The following is a 21,928-nucleotide window of genomic DNA, read 5'->3' as shown; positions in this document are numbered from 1 at the left end:
TTTATTTTTAAAGACTTATTTTCTTTAACCTTAACTTCATTAACCCATGTGTTGAGTGATTATGTCAGCCATGTTAGTCATGACCAGTGCCAGCTTGACTCAGAGAATCATCCAAGACCCTTACACATTGGGCCCAGTGACTTTTCCCTGCAGATGGAGGAGGGAGCATGAGGAGGCACATGGGGCTCATCCTTTCCTGAGCAGCCGCTAACAACTGCTAAGAAGAAGAGATTTGGGGAGGTAGAGCTGGCCACATGTTGTTTACATCCTGTCAATAAACTCTCATCTGCTGCTGTCTTCTCTACCTAAAGTGAATGGAAATAGATACAGCAGGAAAAGTCACATAACATCATGAAAGCCATGAGAGAGGTAATACATTTGGTCAAGTTTTTACATGTAGAAAGTGTAAGAATCATATACACACGAATTTATTTCTACAGATTCATTTTATGTACTCAGTGATACACTATTGTAGTCTGGGTTTGCTTACTAATATAATTTCCCAGTGGGCATGCTTTAATTTTGATGACCTTCAGCATTTTTGCCTGTCCTTCTCTTGCTCTTTACCTTGTATGTCTATATAAGAACCCTGTTGAAAGGTGTACTTTGGATGCTTATGTTTTAGAAAGCCTTCATGGTGTGGAGCTTTGTAATTGTATATCCATAATCTGTAACCCCTCAGGGAACTACAGGATACCAGGGCTCTCGCATTAGATGGTCAGGAGGGCCACATTAGATGTACCCAGATGGCATGCGTTTACTTGATGCTGGTTCAACTCTTTCGATGCATAACTGTGGTAAAGTGCTGTCTTGGAAAGCAAATATCTAGTGAGGACAACCTGAGGTCAGATATTTTTGTGGTAGACATTGAATTTGTGCAGAGATCACAGTCTTTAAAATCTTTCTTTTAAATGATGCTTAGATGGAAAAGTAACTTCCATTTGTTGTAGGAAAGTTGGATAATAAATAAAGCCACCATTGCAGTAGCCAGTGACAAAGCATGAACAAACAGAGGCCTTGCCTTGCAGGATTGTCTCTGTACTAACACATGTAAAATTCAGAAATGCTCATATTTCAGTAAGTGTGCTTCGTGATTCTCTTCATGTTCTTGTCCATTTTATGAATAAAATTTTAATACATTGTTGTTTTCACTAATATTCACTCTATGGAATATTTTCATTAAGGAGTGGTAGCTTACAAAATCCAGTAGTTATTTTTATCTCTAATTGATAACCTGTAATCCATATCTAAAATTTATATGGTTGAGAAAAGTAAACTGTATAATGAAACCTAAAAATTAATTAATTTTATACCATTTCATATATACCATATCATATAATAAGTTGGTACCCTTACATTCCATTTTCTCCTCTTTATTTTATTACAAATAAGGACAGCTATAGAATATCCTATTACACTTCAAGTGATTAATTATGTACTTTTAATGGATTGATAAATGTATATTCCAAATCACACTATGTATATTGATTTTCTGGATGTATGTACATAGTTCACGAGTGAATATCCTTTGAAATATGTCACTGTGAAAATAATTGTTTTATCATCTCTGAACCAATATGGCTATTTCCTGTGCTCCCTCTGTTTTCCAACCTCCCATGAGCCCACACTGCTCTTACTAATACCCACACAGTCTGGGGGATTCCTAATCAATGGCTACCCAAGGACCAATCAGGGAGGAGCACAACAGAGGCCGCTGTAGCAATTTCCTAATGACTCCACAGCATCAGAAATGAAACAGCATTAACAATACATGGACCACAGATGCACCCCACAGCAGTTATTCAACAGCTCTGCTTTCTTAATCGAGAAACCTCCCCAAACATTAAAGATTAATGGCCATTTTGGCACAGATATAAATAGAGTGCCTAAAACGAGTTCAGAATTTAGGAACCTGTATACTAAAATATACATAACATATATATGTAAATAAAATATACATAACAATAAGCACACACATTTTGGGAATAAGTTAGATTTGTCATGAATGACTGATTCAGAAATTCTTAAACTACTTGTTACAACTGAAATAGTCCATTGATTCTATGTTAGCAGTTTTAAAACTTACATCATGATGACAAGTTCTAATAATTATGTATTGAGTAAAAGTAAAATTTCATGAAGACCTTTTCAATTATTATCTATATTGGTTTAATGCTTATACCAACATCTTATAAGAAAATAATAATTTTTAAACTAGGAATCTGACTCACTGGGCTTAGCATGAGAAATAGATGCACCATATGAAAAAGATGACCTACAAAATAATATTAATATTGGAATTTTAATAATCTTGTTTTGGGATATTTTTTATCATGGACTTAAGTATATGGGTTCTTTTATAAAATTCTAAGTCAAAACCTAAAGGCCAAGCAAATTAGAGGAAGCGACTGACCATCCACACCACATACAAATGGAAGGAAAGTGAAGAGAGGATCTGGTATCATGCACCGGGCATGACTCCTTGTACACACAACTTGATCCTAGTAATAATGGGTAAAGTAGCAAGTACAGGAAAGGGAAAGAAAACATAGAGAAGAAGACAGGATGAGATTTCACACAACTTGTTGGCAATTAGCAGTTAAGGCGAGCCTCCATACAGCACAGTGTCACAGTGACATTGCAAATAAGCATTGTGAAAGTACTCTACTGTTGAAGAAACACACACGTGGTTAGCACCCGGCCAAAGTAGCTGATACATCTAGACTGTAGGGTCAGATATCTTCAGTGCCTTGATCAAAAGATACAGTGTCTTCTGATGGGAATATTTGAGACAGGGATTTTACATTATGATGGGGGAATGTCTTTCTATATGCTGTGAAAATATGTTGCTTTGATTGGTTGATAAATAAAGCCGTTTGGCCTATGGCAAGGCAGCTTAGAGGCAGGTGAAAATCCAAACAGATAGACAGAAAGAGGAAGACAGAGCAGAGGAGACGCTGCCAGCTGCTGCCATGAGAAGCAAGATGTGAAAGTACCGATAAGCCACAAGTCACGTGGCAAAGTATAGATTTATATAAATGGGTTAATTTAAGATATAAGAACTAAAGCTGGGTGATGGTGGCACATGCCTTTAATCCTAGCACTCAGAAGGCAGAGCCAGGTGGATCTCTGTGAGTTGTAAGGCCAGCCTGGTCTACAGAGCAAGATCTAGGACAGGTACCAAAACCACACAGAGAAACCCTTTCTCAAAAAAAAAAAAAAAAAAAAAAAAAACAAACAAAAAGATATAGGGACTAGATACCAAGAATTCTTCCACACACATAGTTTAAAAATATTAGCCTGTGTATGTTTATTTGGGTCCAAGCAGCTGTGGGATTGGTGGGTGAGAGAGATTTGTCCTGACCACAGGCCAGGCGGGACACAGGAAAACTTTCAGCAACAGCATCATCTTGTAAATTCATCTTTGTGACTTTCATCTATGTTTGTACTACTGAAAGTAGTTGGTAAGGGAAGTTTCTGTAATGACTATCACAACTCTGGGGTTCCTAAGCAACTCTTTGTGGAATGATTAAACATGAACAGGCCTCTATAAAACATGAGAGATAAGAGGTATGGCAGAGATAACGGCAGGGGTGATGTGGGATGCCCTTCTGTACACTGTGAGTATGTGTTGCTCTCATTGGTTGATATAAAGCTGCTTTGCCCTATGGCAAGGCAAGATAGAGCCAGGCAGGAAATAGAAATAAACATTTTATGTAGCTGAATGTATGTATATTGACTGAATATAACACAGGATGTCAACGCAGTAGGAAATAGAAAATGCTAAATTTTAGGAAAAGTTGTAATCATCATTAAACAATATACATTATGCATGGGTCGCAATATCTTGTGAGTTTAACCTTCTATTTTTTCTAAGATAAAAGGAAAAGAAATTAATACTGTTGAGGGAGTGGCAGAATTAAAAAGGATATAATAGAAAGGAGAACAAAATAACTAAGTAATAACTCAAAGAGGCTGTGGCACCATGCACAGTACCTGCATAGGACTGCACAGATGGGACCACAGAGCTGAAGAAGAAGTGGACACACACCTCATCTCTAACCCAAAAGCTAGCTCCAACTGAAAGCCACTGGCAAGTGAAAATTGAGTTTTCTCCAAGGAAGTCTCACTGGGAAAATAACCCACTCTTACAGGCAGGCCCCTTGACCAGCTGTGGATGGCCAACAAAAAATGAACTTAAGGTAATCTTTGGAGGTTCTGTGTCTCATTAATGTTGTGTCAGGGTTTTTGGTTTTTGTTTCATTTTGTTTTATTTTTATAACCTTACAGGTCCTTTGTGTACGTATTTAGGCTACTGGTTTTGTGCTTTCATGGGATTCCTGTGTGTGCAAAACTGTCTACATGCATTTCTTGTGCTGTTTCTTTGACTCACTTTCTTGTTTGTTGTTCTGTCCTGCTCCAGTTTGTTTGATTTTGTTTTTATTTCTTAGATTCCTGTTTTCTAATTAAAGACAGAAAGGGCCTGGATCTGGATGGGAGGGAAGGGAAGGGGAGGGGAGGGGAGGGGAGGGGAGGGAGGGGAGGGAAGGGGAGGGGAGGGGAGGGGAGGGGAGGAAGAACTGGAAGTAGTAGCAGTAGTAAGGGGAAGGAAAACAGTAAGCAGAATATATTGTATGGAAAAAATTATTTCCAATAAAAGAAAAAAAAAAAAAAACGTGTGCTCCAATTCTATAGCATGCTGTCAACAGCGGGTTTGCAACAACAGCTCTTGTTAGTATGTGTCCTACTAACCATCGTGAACAAATGGTTTGGGAGGCCTGGAATGCCATCCTCATGTTCACTATGACTTTGGTCTGCTAGCCTCCCATGTTCCACTGTGGTCTTGGGATCTCTCACAGGCAGTCCTAATATGATAAGGTTCATAGGTTCTCTGAAAGAAATAGTCTGACCTATTTTTTTTTAATGATTCTCAGTCACTTTTTTCTAAATGCTTTACTGAACAATTAATAAGTATCTTTTATATAAATATGGCTTAAGAATTAGTTTGAATGGATGGAGAGTTGGCACAGAGGTTAAGGCTGATCATTCAGAGGACCTGGGTTTTATTCCCAGTACTCATGCCATGGCTGACAACTAGCTGTAACCCCAGTCCCAGAGGCTCTGATGCCCTCCTCTGGCTTCCTTGGGCATGAGGCACAAATGTGGTGCACAGATTATGCATGCAGACAAAATATTCATATACACAAAATAAATTTTCTTAAAAAGAAGGAAAAACTGATACAGGAGAAAGTAGAACAAAATAATTCAATAATAATGACTTATAACAAGTTTTTAATTGAATGATGACTAAACACATACTAATTATAATAAAAATAACACACTTTCAGGATTGGAATATAAATTAAAGTAGGCAACGTATTTCCTGTGATTAACATTTTCTACAGGTTATTATTCATTGTATGTCTTTAACATAATTGTATAGGCTATTAAAAGGTTTGTTGAAGTTGTGTTTGCAAGTACTATAGTGGAAAAGACAGAAGAAGCAACTCCTGATTTTATGCTAACCATAAAAACTACAAAAATGGAAAATTTTTGTTTACTAGCAAGTACATCATGTTAATGAGGAAAACTATGATAAAGACATAATGAGTTAAAATGAAAACACATCCCTTTAACTCCTTGTGGAAAATAACTATTAATTTATTAATACTTTAACACATTAAAACTCTTACCAGGACATTGTTATCAAAGCAGACATCAGGCCCTTTTCTGTATCTGGGCTGCTTAACCATGTCGCAAGGATCTGGACCATCAGCTAAAGAGGCTTGTCAAGGAACAGAGTGGATGTAATGTCTTCCCCACATGGTAAAAGATGCAATGAGACATATTTATTTCCAAAATCAATCAAGACCGACCTATGCCAGTGCTTTCAACCAACAGAACAAATTCAAGTATTCAGAACTGTGAGAAACTATAATGTTCAATGAACTTTTCTCACAGTTCCCAAGTAACGTGACCAGTTCTTCAAATTTTTGGTACTGCAGTTTATTTTTCTCTATATGAGCATACACGGGGTGACAGAGTTAAACAGTCATTGCTTTAAGATGAACTCGTCCAGACATCTCTAGTGCCAAAGGATACAAGTCTGCTCCGCTTGCATGAGCAGCCGCGTGTCACAGGGACATGTTCCTTTGCTCTCCACCATTATGAATACTAAGTTGGTGTTCATGAGTTTTTCTACATGAAAGATTCTGCAAAATAGATTTTAGAAAAGATCACTAAGTGAAAACCATCTTTTGGGAAAGAGAATGGAAATCATCCCAATATCCTTTTTTAACAAAAAGAAAGATAAAAAGAAAGCCTCACCATCATCCAGGATAACACACGTGCATTGGAAGCATGAGTGCACGCACACACACACACATACAAGATGAATGTGATTTGAAGATCACCATGTTTTACTTACTAACATGAACACATTACCTCTCTCAAAAATAATAAAAAACTCAAGGTCATATTAAAAATGTCTTTGATTGAAATGTTTAAAGTTGTTAGGCCTAATTACAAAATAAGTACTATTTAGTTAATGTCCAAAACCCTAAAAATGTTTGATTTTAAGTGTGCAGGAAATGGTGATATTTATCATTGGCAACAAGCCAACAATACTTTATTTTACAGATAGGCAAAGCAGGGGGAAAAAGCGGGTAAGCATGTTGTCAAACTGAGGTCAGAACAGAGTGTGGATCAATGCTTCTAACACGCTTTCTGCGAAGGTATAAATGTTTTCTGTTCTATCCAGCTCCTAACAGGTTTTCTGCGAAGGCATAATGTTTTCTGTTCTATCTAATATGGTAAACAAAGCTCTTGAAATGTGACATAAAATTTTCATTATTGCATTTAACTTTAATTATAATGCAAATCGGTGCCTGTAGTTGGAAACTGTTACATTGCAGAACTCAGATAGGGAATCAAGCTTTAAGCTCCGCAGCCCATGTCAGCTGTTTCCTTTTCCTTTGCAACCAATATATGATCAAGATCTAATTTCTTCCTTTTTAAAAAGTGGAATTTATTAGCTTTTCCTTTCGAACTGGGAAAACAGCTTAGAATAACTGAAGTGAGACTATGCTTTCAAGCAATGTGCTGGACCAGTCTCTACCCTTCCAGTTCTTCGTGTAAACATTGCTGTAACTGGATCACAATTAGTGCAAGGCCAAGGTGCTTGTGCATACACCGAGAGCAGCCACTCTAGGCTGCTGTTTTATTTTTAAACCTGAAAGCTCTGTGCACTCATTTTTAAATAAAGTGGTCTTTATCCAGAGTTTGACTTCCCCCTTGTCATTCTGCTTCATAGACTATCTCTTTGAAGTAGTTTACAAAACCAAGTCATAAAAATACTGACCATGCCTATTGGTTAAATCCTTGGAGTAAAAATAGTTATTGTAATTGTTATAGACTGACTTTTTCAAGCCCTCATCAACTATCCCAATGCTCTCCTCAGGTTACCTTACCTCATCCCATTTTTTCTCTGTTAATGTTGTTCTGGAATAACTTGCCCTCCATCTCTAAAAGCCCCTGTGTACTTTGTAAACTGTGGCTCAGGGACCTCACAGCCTGGACAAGCACTTTCCTTTCAGACCTTCCAAAGCCCCCATCTTGTCCTTCTCTTCCATCCTATTACAGCCAAATGCATTTTCTCTATATCCCGAAACATTTCAAGATGTTTTATGAATGCTAATCATGACCTTAGGAGGTATTATCCTCAGAGTCTTCGATTTCAAATCAAAGTTAATATTCAGTTCTTCATGTCAGAGAGTGGTAGAAGTAGACGAAGAATACCCCAACTTTTTACAACCTTTCTTATTTATCATATATGAAAAGTCATATTTGATTGAAATTATTATAACTCAATTTTGTTACAAAGCTTTCAATATTGATCTTGTTCGTGAAAATGAATTCAAATTTCTCCATTCTGCCTAAAGTCAGAACCAGTTATCTTCATCATGTTACTGTAGGTAAAATAATTATAAGTTATCAAGACTTTATGAGACCTATAACAAAACCAAGTATTTCTGACATGTTCAGCTTAAGACAACTATTTATTGCTGACTCCACTGAGAATTCCTGCTATTTTCTGTGACTACAACAGGCTTGAATGCTGCCCTTAGTAAACAAGAACAACTCCACACAAAGAAACAGAGTACCTGGAACAGTTTCCACAGTCCAGTACACCACTGAATGATTTACTGTCATTCTCAAAGAAGTACTGGGTTTGTTCTGTGATGCAGCTCTGCTTCGACAGGGAGGCGGTGAAGTCATCCTCCTCCATCTCAACTGTGGGAGGCAAAACAAAGGTCACCATTGGAGACGTCGCCTTTCTTAGAGCCACTGCTCACAGAGACAAAATTAATGACAATGACAAATGTCTGGTAGGTTGGTTTACTGTTGAGGAATTTCCTGACAGTCATTAAAAGGTGCATGGTAAGTTTCTAAATAATAAATTAATATTTAAGCTACAAAATGCAGGCCAATGTGAACTATAAAAGTTTATAAATCACTGGAAATTTGAAGTTTCAGTATATCAAAAGTATCATTTTGATGATCTCTTTCTTTTGCTCACACACATGCAGACACACACATGAACACACTAGACTGACTCAGCACAATCACAAAGGGAAAAGGACTTCTGTGATGACGACCACATCAATGCATTGACATACCTGCCTCAAGGAGTCGTGGGAATGTCAAACTCAAGAGCAACTGCTGGAGAATAGACCTGGAGTTTGAAAATGAATAATTGAGAAACACCTAGAAATTGTCCTTTACAATATTTTACAGAAAAAATGATCAGTTTTGCAAGCATAAACACATGTATACTTCATTTCATCATTTTGAGAAAAATGAATTTAACAGATACTTTTAGACATTTTGTTGTACTTCTTAAATTGTGAAAAATGTCCTACCATGGATTCTAATCAGCAAAACATCCATGGGGTCAAAAGAGCTTGGGACCAAAGGAGAGACATACATGAGTGCAGGATCCTACTTCATGAATGAAGGAGCCTACTACATGAGTGAAGGGGCCTACTACATGAATGTAGGAGCCTACTACATGAATGAAGAAGCCTACTACCTGAATGTAGGAGCCTACTACATGAATGAAGAAGCCTACTACATGAATGTAGGAGCCTAGTACATGAATGAAGAAGCCTACTACATGAGTGCAGAGTGCAGGATCCTACTACATGAATGTAGGAGCCTACTACATGAATGAAGGAGCCTACTACATGAATGTAGGAGCCTACTACATGAATGAGGAAGCCTACTACATGAGTGCAGAGTGCAGGATTCTACTACATGAATGAAGGAGCCTACTACATGAATGCAGAGTGCAGGATCCTACTACATGAATGAAGGAGCCTACTACATGAGTGAAGGTGTTGGTTGTTTTTCTCTCTTTTGGGGGGCCTGCCACCCAGTTCCCAAATAAATCATACATGAAGGCTTATTCTTAATTATAAATGCCTGATCTGAGTTTGGCTTGTTTCTTGCCAGATTTCCTTAACTTATCTTGTCTACCTTTTGCTTTTGGGCTTTTCCTGTTCTTTTACTTCTGTAAATCTTACTCTTAATCTGTGGCTTGCTGTGTATGCTGGTCTCTGGCGTCCTCCTCCAGCTCTGGCTACTTCTCTCTTCCCAGATTTCTCCTTCTATTTATTCTCTCTGCCTGCCAGCCCCACCTATCCTTTCTCCTGCCTCGCTTATTGGCTATTCAGATCTTGATTATACCATCAGGTGTTTTACACAGGCAAAGTAACACAGCTTCATAGAATTAAACAAATGCAACATAAACAAAAGTAACACACCTTAAAATAATATCTACCACATGAAGGAGCTTACTACATGAGTGCAGGAGCCTACTAAGTCATATTACTATGCAGAAGTGCTAACTCTATGGGGGAGAATATCAACATTTGGTGCACAAACATTTATATCATGAATTTTCTTTATACTTTAGTTATTAAAACTCCATAGCACAATAAAGACATACAAACAAAAATCATTATCTGAACTTTAGGCCTGAGATTAATCTGTAATGTGGCATACATAGAATTACATGGAGAAACACAATACATTCTAGTTCTATAATAAATGGTAATTGAACCAAATTTTTGTACAGAATATTCTGGAACTTTATTTAGTTAAGTGGCAGTAACAGAGATTTTAGCCAGAAAATGGACAAAGGCAATAATTTCAGGGTTATTATAATATAAAGAATATCTACTTATAACATATTAACATACAAATAGCACAGTTGTAAAATAAAAATTTTTAGGAAAATTTGGAATTTTAAAATTTGAAATATTTTTGTTACTTTAGTAAAAATGATATGAGCTTTATTTTATCACCCAAATCCTTAATACTCAATGGCTATTATAGATTAGTAAATATGAAATATGGCTGAGCCAGTTCAGTAGCATGAGGTACAACTCCAAAAAGATGGGTAGTCAGGAAAGAAGTAGAGGGCAAGGGAAGAAGAGAAGGAATCCTAGACACAGGCATGGAGTGGCCTGGGGGACCAGAGTATGATTCCCACACTCACTCCTGCAGTGTCACACCAGTTTAAATGTTTGGACTTCACAGGTAGAAGGCGATGCTGCATGAAGGGGTTGGGAAAGCCATCCCAAGGAGGAAGAGGAGTCACCTTTATGAGGCTTCTGACACTGTGCCAATATTGTATTAATACAGAAAAATCAGTTACCATGTCTTGAATTGCATCAATATGCACATTTTATCTGTATATTATAGATAATAAATCATGTTTTATCAATATTCTTAGAATTTAAGGATTAAGTATAATATTAAAAAATACAAATTCAGCTGGGCGGTGGTGGCACACGCCTTTAATCCCAGCACTCGGGAGGCAGAGCCAGGCAGATCTTTGTGAGTTTGAGGCCAGCCTAGTCTATAGAGCTAGTTCCAGGACAGCCAGAGGCACACAAAGAAACCCTGTCTCAAAAAAAATGAAAAACAAACAAACAAACAAAATTTCAGAGTTCTAACTGGACCACAGAATAATCTAGTTAAAAGCTCACACTTAGGGAGGATATAAGCCCGGGGCAAATTTTATATTGTTGTGTAGCTAAATAAATGTGCTGTCAAACTCTTGAAGGCATCTGTGCTTATATCTATAGACAACTGCTATTCTCAGCTTCCATCTGAGAAGCTCCTCCTTACATTGAATTGCAGTGAATGCAAAAACTCCTGGCTCCTCAAGGTGCTGAGAATAACGAACAGTTGAGTGTTTAGGCCTGCACGGGATATTTATCTCACCCTCTCTCAGGTTTAGCGAATACCATGGATGAGGAGGCTAAATGAATCTATCTAACTGCTGGAAAACAGCAAGTTTCACAATGTGCCGTCTTTGGACCTGGCATAGCCATGGAAAAATAACTCATGCAGGGCCTGCTCGTCACGGCTGGAGGAGGGATCTTGGGGTCCCACCCCTCCATACTAACTATTGGTTACTGATGGATTACGGGAGAAGGGGTGTCATTATCCTCAGATGTGGACCCACTGGTGAGCCCATAACCCCTCAGCCGGCCTTTGTGAGCTCAGTGAATCACAAAACAAAAAGATGACAAGATGGTTAAGGGACTTATATGGGGAGGGGGAATAAAAGAGGGTGGAATCAAAATGCATCCTGTACATATAAGAAATCACCAAGAAAAATTTAGGTTCCAAAAAGTCTCTGAAGAGGGTGAAATTTTCTTGAACTTATCAGTATTTTCATATTGATGAAAATATGAAATATAAATATTTTCATATAGAGATTTGAAAAGTATATTTTATATGATTATTTAGAAAAACTACTAATATTTCTAACATGTTCATAGGAACAAATAATACCCATAATACAAAAAACCCATACTTTAATGACATTTTTCTTTCATTTAGAATAAAACAAAACGCGTGACTTACCAAGCAGCAGCTGTGGCCCACCAGCCAATCTGCAGTATATCTGCAATTGATGGCTGTAAAATAGAAAATACATATCAAGAATTCATTACATCGATTTGCGCAGGCAGAGGCACCCCATGAGAGGAACTAGCTCAAGCACAGGCTTTACTGACCACGTATGCTGAACGATGTCCTGCCCCTTGCTTCGGAGCAGCGCCCGGATCACACACTGACTGATAGTCATAAGATTTATTGAATGCATAAACTGATATATTAACCAGGTGTCTCATCAAGCTTGGATCAATCTCTCCAAAAAATCGTCCAATCTGGAAAATAAAAGAGATATTCAGTAGTTTCAAATTTAAAACAACATCAACATCTGAATCAATACAGTGAAAAAAAAATACTATCTGAGAAACTGAACTAAAAAACCAGTTTGTAAAATTGAGTAAATGAGAAACTGCCTCTGGCAATGTGGAAAAATCAAAATGAAATTAGGCTCTCTCATTATTCAGGAGCTCTCTGTGGTTTTATATTTGTGGGAGGAATGAACACCCAGCCCACTTCTAAGCACAATAAGGTCGCAATTAGATGTTCCCTGGTGAGAAGAATGGGGTTAGAAGCAGGAAAAGAAGAAACAGAGTTGCAGTCCTTCAGGTTAAGGTTCCAATAGAAGACCATGGTTAATAATGTTTAATTGTATACCAGAAATCACCAAAGGGTAAATTTTGGTTCTCTTCCCACAGAAGAGAAGGTAATTGAGATGACAGATACTTTAGCTAGCTTGACTTACAGTAATAAACACATATAAAAACATCTTACACCTACATGCTTTCCATGATAAACAGCACTAAAAAACCAATTATCTCCTGGAGAAGGGAAGAGTACTGTAAATGAGGAGGGTAGGACTAAAAACCTACCCAGCAGGCTGTCGTGAACTGGGGGCCTCAGAGAAAGGGCAGTCACATACTCCTAGCTTTAGCAGATAAGTTATGGTTAGTCAGAAGAAAGGCTAGTGTTGGGAGCTCTTGGTTTATTTTAAACAGAAAACCTAGAAATATAGATCCAGAATTAATAGTCTCTTATGGTCAATTTGTAAATTTTGGTCTAGAAATTGCATCTGTTCATATGATGACTTAGATATTACCAACTGATTGTATTTAAGATGTAGCAATTTTCTGAATTGTTGAAAGAATGAAGGCAAGTTCATATTATTTTAAAATCCCCAACTATGTGCATTAATGATGACTACTGTTATCTAAAAGTAAAATCAATTACAAAAGGAGAGCTAGATTTACTATTTAGAATGCATTGGTTTACATTCCATTACTCTTGAAGATTTCTTTTGTGACAAAAATTGAAAAACTCATCAATTTCTAAAAATCTAAAGGGGTTTACTGATTTTAATCCTAGAAAGCACACTGGAAACTGAACTTCTCCCTTACTCCAGGTCCATACCTGATTAGTATAATCATCATGGTTGGCCATCAGAAGAAAGCCGCCGTCATCTAGAATCACACAATCCATTACCTAGGAGCAGAAAGCAACAGGTAAATGTGAATATGAAGGCTAGCATGCTGCTCCATTATTGCTCCAGAGTATACAGATAAGCTGAGCAACAGCAATAGAGACATTTCAGCAACTACATCTTCTCCAGATAAAGTGAATTCCGGAGACTAATCTTATACATGTATGCACACAGCTGTTCATGTTAAGCCTCCAGGTTTAATAATCTATTACCAGCTAGCTACCTACCAATGTTATTGTCTGGACAAATCTGAAAAGAGATTCAGCCATGCCTTTTTAGAACTGCAATGTCATCTAAGGTCCAAGATGCTGGATAGACCAGCATATTTAATATCACAAAAAAATTGTTTTTTTAAACCTAATATTAACAAGAAGCTATCTATATTTTTTATTTACTATATTTCATAGACTAGGGGAAAAATCAAGGAGTAAACATGAGGAACTATTTTACATTACTTTGTTAAAAATATTTAATTGGATAAATGGGAGATTTATACAAGAAGGCAAAAAAGAATGTGCTCATAGATGAGAAAAGAAATTTCTACCTGGTTTAAGTGTGTGAAAATTTAGTAGCTTATGTTAAACTCACAATAAAAACATCATTTTCAAAGTTGGAAACACAATATGCTATGTTCCCAGCATCCAAACAGTTTGCTGAAACATTTTCTCTAAAGCAACTATTTAACAGGGTCTATGGGAAAGTAAATAAACTCTAAAAGAATAAAAGGATTGGCTTATAATTTCACAGAAGTAGGAGTTATCAGAAAGCCAGAAATCTCCTTTTCCTTTGGCAGTCCCAGACACAAATGGAGCAGGTAGTCACAGTATCATCTTCTTCAGTTCTTGGTTTTTTAGCATCCTACTTAGAGCACCTTCAGGTCCTTCACAAAGCTGGCTCACGGTTTCTTTCTCAGCTTTGCAGAGAGAGATGACACAAGGTATGACCTAACTCTTCAAAGTCTACCATCAGCATTTAGTTCACATCCCCTTCAGTATTGTGAAAATTCACAGAAAGGACAAAGGTTGAGGACAGACTGCATTTGAAACCAATACTGTGCTTAGAAACTTCTTGAAAAATAAATAAAGTTGAAGATATTCAAAAGACTCCATCTTCACCAGTACTAAACAAAATATGATCCACTTGGACATGACTCTTTTCCTTCCTTAAGATATAAATGTGTTCTGAAGAAGCATTTAAAGTACCTGTATTAATCAGTTTTCTACAGAATGTGTTAGCATTAGATCAAAAATCCTGGATCTTTTTAATCATCGACATGATTATTATTCAGTAAGCAAGAAAAACAAAAACACTCCAGTCAAATTTATTTTAAAGAGTTTTCTTACATCACTGTTTCTTTTGCAGTCACAAACTGGACCAGCACACTAAAATAAAAAAACAAACAAATAAAAAGAAAAAAATGAATTAATCACCATTTCACAGTTTTAAATCAGTTGAATTTAATAACCACTTTTTATAATAAGACAGCCTGGAATATTTTTTATCAGGGCTAAATAAGAGTAAATAATTATAGTTTATAAGGAAAAAGATACTAGTTTCCTCTTTAAAAAAAGAAAATATCAATCAATATTTATCTGTATGAACACTTCAAGTTGTCCACCTCAAACTGTTTTCATTGCATTGCCTAGGAAAACACAAATGTTGAAAACTAGAATGTATAGTGATATTGGAAATTTATTTTGCCACTACATAAGGATCATTTTTACTTATGTGGACTTTGAAAATATTAATCATCATAGTTTAATAACTTTGAAAAAAATCTTACCGGATCTCTGATTGAAGTTTTGGTAAAATTTTCTATCCAGGAATTTATGTCAATTTTAATTCCCACAACTGAAAGATATAATGTAAATTAATTTGAAGTCATGATTTCTATAATATTATCTTTACAATGTAACAACTTAGACAATTTATAAACTAGCTAATAAATTTGATAATCAATATAAGTTTTTTTTAAATACAGAGGTACAGTTTTTGGAGTCATTAAGAAGTAGTGCTTGTAGTCTTAAACTAGACCATAAACTGTATTTGACATTTCAAGTAATTTTTTAGAAATAGCCACCACCTGGCTGTCCAATTAATTAGCAATGTTACTTAGAAAATGTGAGTGCTGATCTCAAAAACATGGTATCATTTGAGCAGTACATATAAAACGTTTCTCTAACCCTGCCAGTTCAAGCACCAGATTCCTAAGAGACATTTGCTGAAAGAGCAGACAGCTGAGTTTATGAGATATTGGGAGAGGTGGGGAAGAGTGAGAAGAAGCTGAGAGAATAAGTGATAAGTGGTAAGTCAATTAGCAATTGAGTGAAAGGCAAAGGAGCCAGGAAATACTGGAGTGACTCCTAGTAGTTGAACCACAGATAGGTAGCATTGTTCCCAGGAGCAGAAACACTGCTTCTCCCCCTTTTCCATCTGCTCTCTCAACATAACTGCAAACAATACTGAGTCATATAACAACAAACAGCACTGTGCTGAATTTTTTTGCTGTATTTACTCACTCAGCCCACTTCTAGTTCTCATTTGTACTGTTCTGTTTTGGCTGCCCAGTTGATTTAATTTGTTTACCAAATAGTTGAACAATTTTAGACAGATCCAGCCCTAATTGTTTTCAGCAGCTACATAGTAGTCTAGTATACAGGTATGTAAATGTAAGTTCATGTTTAAATGATTATCAGTATGTACAGCCTTGACACAAATCTTCCATGTATTTGAGACTAGGATGTACTGATAAAGTAGCATTGTTTATCTATCTCAGATATAAAAATTTGATCTTCTGAATAAATGTTTCCAGGTTATGAGGAAATGTAATGTCTTATTTAACCTTAGTCACATGTACCCATGATATATGCTTACCTGCAGGCTTAAGAAGTTTCCCTTGGATATACAGCTCTACAGCTTTGCTTACCATGATGCCAGATTCATATGCACCAGGGCCACTTTCTGAAAGAAAAGCAAACAGACTAATCTAGATGAACCATCATTCTGAGCCTTGGAATGGGTGCATTCTGCCTATAAAGAGGTTTCAGCTTTCTCTTTTCTTTTGGAATATACCAAAGAAATCTGACTGATTGTGAGTTGGTTTTTATGTATTTATTTACTGACAAGAATTACTAAAACTTCATTTCATCCACTTCCATAATATGATGGATGCATGCCCAATCACAATTTTCAAAATGTTGGAGGGAATTGGAAAGAAAGATCTTGGAGTCACAAAACAGGCTTTGTCTTTTTAAGATGTATGTCTGTGGATATAACTCTGAAACTTTATGGATTTCAGTTTCCTCATTTTTAAAATGAGAGGAATAAAGTAACTGTGTACACAGTGAGTGGTTGAACAAAAATAGTTTTCTTGGGGGGAGAAGCAAAGAATCATATAAATTATATTAAAAGATGGACAATTTTTTATAGATAGCAAATTATACAATTAACACAGATAAGATACAATTCATTACTATACACCAACTTATTTCATTCATCAGCCACGTTTGAATGCAGTAGTTGAAATACAGAGGATTAGCCCCATATGTTTCTACTTAGTGTGCATGCCTGCAGGAGATGCCAGCTCTGCATTGCTGGAGGACTTCTTGCTGTGTATGCATTCAATTTCTTCCACTAAATCCATGTTTCTTTTCTGTTTTCCCAATCTCCTCTACATATTATATACACAATAATGACCATACCAGGCAATTAACAAAATAAATTGATTTGAAGGGAGAGGCACCAGGTATAATAGTTGTTTAAGATTTAAAAGGAACTAAGACATCGAATTCCAAAGAATACTCACTGTTAAAGTAGGGCGCAGTGAAAACATAGTTATCATTATCAAGGCTCCGCTTGTAGAAGCTGTCCTCATATGTCTCTGGGTTTTCTTGCCAATTTTCTCCAGCCCTAGGGAGGAAATGGTTCTCATCATTTATATTCCTTAAGGTACATGATAACCTGAATTCCTTTTGTGGAAATACAGCTCTACAGATATATCTACTATTCAAGTATGGCTAAGGGTCAGGTATGGATAGTGTAACTGGTACTTATTACTAAGCAATGCATCAGCATACTAAGAATAAGAAAAAGCTGACTCTCAGTTGAGAAACTGTGGATAAATCAGTTAACTAATATTAATAAGCCTTGGTACCTATTCAGCCCACGGCAGGAACTGTTGTTAAGATAAAGAGAGATGTGAGGCATGAAAGACCGAAGCAAGCAAGGATGTGCTACACTAATGCTGCTCTATGTCCCCAGTGTGCTCGTTATGCTCATACAGCCCAGGTGGACTCTTCCTACAAAGAGGAGTATCTCTTTCAACCTCTCTTACATTTGTAATGAATTTATATATACAAATATGACTAGCAACTGCCATTGAAACATCTTATAATAATGTTGCCCAGGGAAATGGAATATTTTATTAATATAAACACTTTAAACAATACTGCAATTTAATCTACTAACAATGATCAGTTTTCTCAAAGAATAGCTTCCTTACATGGCAACATCCAGGCCCTTGGCACAGGCTGTTGCGACGAACTTATTTTTACAGATGTTACTTGAACTTACTCTTTGGGATAAACTCTTGTAATCCCACCATCCGTCACCACAAAGCGTGCTTTCACTCCTTTGCTAAAACAGAAGATAAAAGGATGTTAGAAAAAGTAAGCTTTAAGATGCTAAGCTAGGTGTTCGTGATACAAAAGAAATCAAGGCAACCAAGTTACACACATCAACACACACAGATGGCCGGTGAAGAATCTAGGAAATGAAGCGCTCACTGTCAGTATACTTAAGAGTCATCTTAGAAGAAAGAAGGGTGGGGCTGTCTCCTGACGGTGATGAGCAGGGATACAGAGGACATCCACAGAGAGAGAAAAGGGAAAGCTAGTCTAGGCCCTGGAGTTTGTGAGGAAGGAATAAGACAAAGAGAGGGAAGTCATAGGCAGTTCACTCTCCAGCATGAGGTTCTTAAAGGGACAGCCTGTGAGCAGTTTTGAAATTCATGCTTAAGAACTGCCCTTCCCCACCTCTCTGAGGTGGAATTTGATCTATACCAAGGATGACCTTACGCCTGTGCTGCCCCTGCCTCTGTTCCTAGATGCTGAGATTCTAGTCATAGGCCAGCATACCCGTTTTCAAGCTCCATCTTTATCTTTACATTAAAGCACTTTAGGAGGAGGACTGGGGCAGGAATGCCACATTGAGGCAAGAGCCTTGGAACTGGGACCAGGAAGGAAAGTGCCAAAGAGACAAAACGCGGCTGAAGAATGCTATTTTAGGACCTTGATTATAAAGAAGAGAGGTAAACACGCTGAGAAGAAGTATCTAGTTGAGTGGCTGACTGGAAACGCATGAAAGAGAGATTGTGGATGAGAACCACCCTGCAAACTCTCTATCATTGAAAGATTATAAGATTATATAAGAGAGCAGCAAGTGCCAGTAGAAAGGCAATTAAACATTCACTAGAAAACCTACTTTACCACAAACACACATACACAAACTTGTTGATTAAATATGTTTTAGCCATATTAACATATAATGCTCACACATGGCCAATATAACCACTGAATTATGCTCACAACTGAAAATGCAAATTATCAACAATTGTAAAATGATTTCCTGAGAAATCATTTCTAAAGTTAAATAACTAACTGAATTTATGAGGCCCATTATCTAAACATTTCCCAGGGAGATGTGAAAATGAAACTCAATATATATATAATATATATATATATATATATATATATATATATATACAAGAACAAATACTTACATATTTTTCTGTTTACTCCAGTAATTTTGAACAAGTTCATTTGTAAAACCAGCATCCAACAAGATTCTATTAATCAAATCTGTATTACCTAACACAGAAAAATGGTATCTTTAATTAAACTCACATAGATTTTTTTAATTCAAATAATAATAAAACAAATATATTTACTGTTTTCAAAACCAGTTGAGTAGATATGCAGGAGTATTCCATATACATTGTGTATTTTCTTTATCATTAATCTTATCTTATATATTGGGGACATGAATGAATTAGTATTACAAAAGCCAGTTACTAATGAGAGAAAATGCTTTATGGATAGACATCTGCCTCCTAGACATGCCAAGGAAGCTGCACCTATGAAAGCTAAACTTAATGCTGCCTAGCCAAGAATGTACAAGACATTAACAGTTGATGTGCCAACATGGATGGGGGAATTTTACGAGGCCCCAGTGATGATGAAGAACTCTAGACAGTTGATGACTGCTGAGAGATGGAGAATCAGACTTCTCTAGGGACAAGGTCCCTGATAGGCTATTCAATTCCTAGTGGTCATCCCTAAACACATATAAATATGAACAACACTAAATGGACACAGAGGTTGTTTGTGGGATTTGTATTTGCATATGTATGTACAGATTTGCACATTTAAAATATGTATCTTAAGTATTTATATATACAAATATGTATATATGTATACTCATGTATATACATATGAATGTATACTTAACATGTATCTATATTCATACATATATAACACTAGTAATTGAAGAGGAAGAGGTCATAACTTGAGAGGGAGTAGGGGTGGGAGGCATTGGAAGGCAGAAAGGCAGGGTCGGAAAGGATTTGAATACAGTACTCTTATATGTAGCTCTCAAGAAAAACCTTAAACAAAAATAAATGGATAGATGAAAATTCAAAAAGACATCTGCATTATGACATTTTGGAAACAATGAAAAAATATTCTTTTTTCTATGTTTTGTTTGGTTATGTAGCTTAATATGGTGGTTCCATACCATAATAACATATACATATATATGCAATATACACACTCATATGTAGATAGGATTATTAACTGAAATTACCAAGTAAAAACATGAAACAAATATGTCACTGTTTACTTTCACCTTTTTTAAATAAGGAAAAGATACTTTAATTCTACCACATTCCACAGTAGAACATAATATCAGACCATACATTTGACTTCTTGAAAACTCCTCTAAATGTCCATTTGTGTGTTTGTTTTGGAGTAGGGGGAAGGGATAGAGTTAGCCTATACTAGCACTGTTCCAAAACTGTAGTTTTGAATGTAGTAATATCAGTTCAAGAGCACAGGCTTTCGGCTGTCATTTCTGTAATAACTGAGGAGCATGCCTGTCCAAGTTCAGAGGCAATAGAAAGAATAAAAAATGAGAACCCAAGATCAAAGAGCATATCTTATTCACTTTGCCTCCTGTGCCTTGTCTGCTTTCAGGACGTGAATCCTTGAGAAAACCTACAGGAACTTTCTTCTCACACTCATGATAAAACCTCATCTAACTCCAATGAGGAATGCACGGTCTTCACTAACATCCGATTGATGTAAGAGGCAGGGTGGGGGCGGGGAGAGATGGAACAACTCAGTTGGGGTTTCAACATAACAGTTTGAGAGGGAGAGGCAACTTTGAGGATGCTTTCTGACTCTTGATAACTGATAGAAATGCCTTGTTTAGCCTTTCATAATCGAAATAATTGCCTTTTAAAAGGGAAAAATTAAAGAGAAATACGAGGAGGAAGTGACTGTTTCATCTCTGTTCTCTTTTCACGTTCTGTGTGTTAGGATAAACTTCATGTGTATTTGCTTCACGCCCTTACTTCTCACTTGAGTTGTTCCTGGTGGAATTCTTACAAGCCATTTTTAGGATGAAAAATTTTTGATTATTACATATTTAAAAGTCTAGAGCCTTTGTATCCGAACCAAATCTTAAGGGATTAATGATGTAGACTTACCAGAGAGACAATGATGATAGTTAAAATTAATTATTAAAGATGTCTCCATCTCTAGTACACTTGGCTTATAAGGTATGCAATTACAGAAGTCTATTTTTTAGACAAAGTTGCTTGTGATTAAACTAAGTCATAAGGAAAGAAAACTATTAAGTGATTATTCTTTATACTCTATTCATAAGAAAACAAATACATTTGAAGACATAACATATTCAAAAAATATATACTATGTTTTTCTCTATATAGCAAGTGCATTGTAATAAAAATCTCCAATAGATGACTCAAACCAAATTTTAAAATTTGAGAGGAACTAGGGTGAGCATACCACTTAACTGCTTTCAAGTACTGACTACCTTGCTTTGAGAACTTGATTTCACTTAATAACGAAGTGACATTGCTATAATATAAAACGTTAAGGACCAAATTGCTGCATGTTACCATTAACATTCATGTAGTAAATAATTCAGCCCGCCAATAAGCTGATAGGATCATCCTGAGATTTGATCATATAAACCAAGCTGACCACTTTAGACACAAGCACTGAGGCAGGTGTACCACAAGTTCACAAATACTTACAGGAAGGGTTATTTGGAGTTTTTCTATCAATAAATTCATTGAAATTTAAAAGAAATTCAGTATTATTATCCGAGAGTTTAAGGTCATTGCAGTATTCTCTGAAAAACAAGATTTGAATATTTAAGATATTGAAATCAAAACCT

General features: G+C 36.4%; 1 protein-coding gene across 4 annotated transcripts in view; it reads right to left on the bottom strand.

The window, feature by feature from the left end:
• Cacna2d1 (calcium voltage-gated channel auxiliary subunit alpha2delta 1) overlaps positions 1-21,928 on the bottom strand; it is a 432,593-nt gene that overhangs the window by 5,114 nt on the left and 405,551 nt on the right. For all 4 annotated transcript variants that reach the window (XM_037203556.1, XM_028862005.2, XM_028862012.2 and 1 more), the window contains 14 exons: positions 21,786-21,883; positions 19,227-19,314; positions 18,020-18,082; positions 17,253-17,356; positions 16,322-16,408; positions 15,231-15,298; positions 14,791-14,829; positions 13,378-13,449; positions 12,093-12,245; positions 11,941-11,993; positions 8,679-8,734; positions 8,163-8,292; positions 6,103-6,212; positions 5,694-5,776 (listed from right to left, as the gene is read on the bottom strand). In XM_037203556.1, coding sequence (XP_037059451.1) covers positions 5,694-5,776; positions 6,103-6,212; positions 8,163-8,292; positions 8,679-8,734; positions 11,941-11,993; positions 12,093-12,245; positions 13,378-13,449; positions 14,791-14,829; positions 15,231-15,298; positions 16,322-16,408; positions 17,253-17,356; positions 18,020-18,082; positions 19,227-19,314; positions 21,786-21,883 — 1,204 coding nt within the window. The remainder of the gene's footprint in view (positions 1-5,693; positions 5,777-6,102; positions 6,213-8,162; positions 8,293-8,678; positions 8,735-11,940; positions 11,994-12,092; positions 12,246-13,377; positions 13,450-14,790; positions 14,830-15,230; positions 15,299-16,321; positions 16,409-17,252; positions 17,357-18,019; positions 18,083-19,226; positions 19,315-21,785; positions 21,884-21,928) is intronic.

The sequence above is a fragment of the Peromyscus leucopus genome, chromosome 3 (assembly GCF_004664715.2).
Source record: "Peromyscus leucopus breed LL Stock chromosome 3, UCI_PerLeu_2.1, whole genome shotgun sequence".
In the NCBI taxonomy this organism is placed as follows: Eukaryota; Metazoa; Chordata; class Mammalia; order Rodentia; family Cricetidae; genus Peromyscus; species Peromyscus leucopus.
Note: the sequence above shows the minus strand (reverse complement) of the source record. Positions and strands in the feature narration are given on the sequence as shown.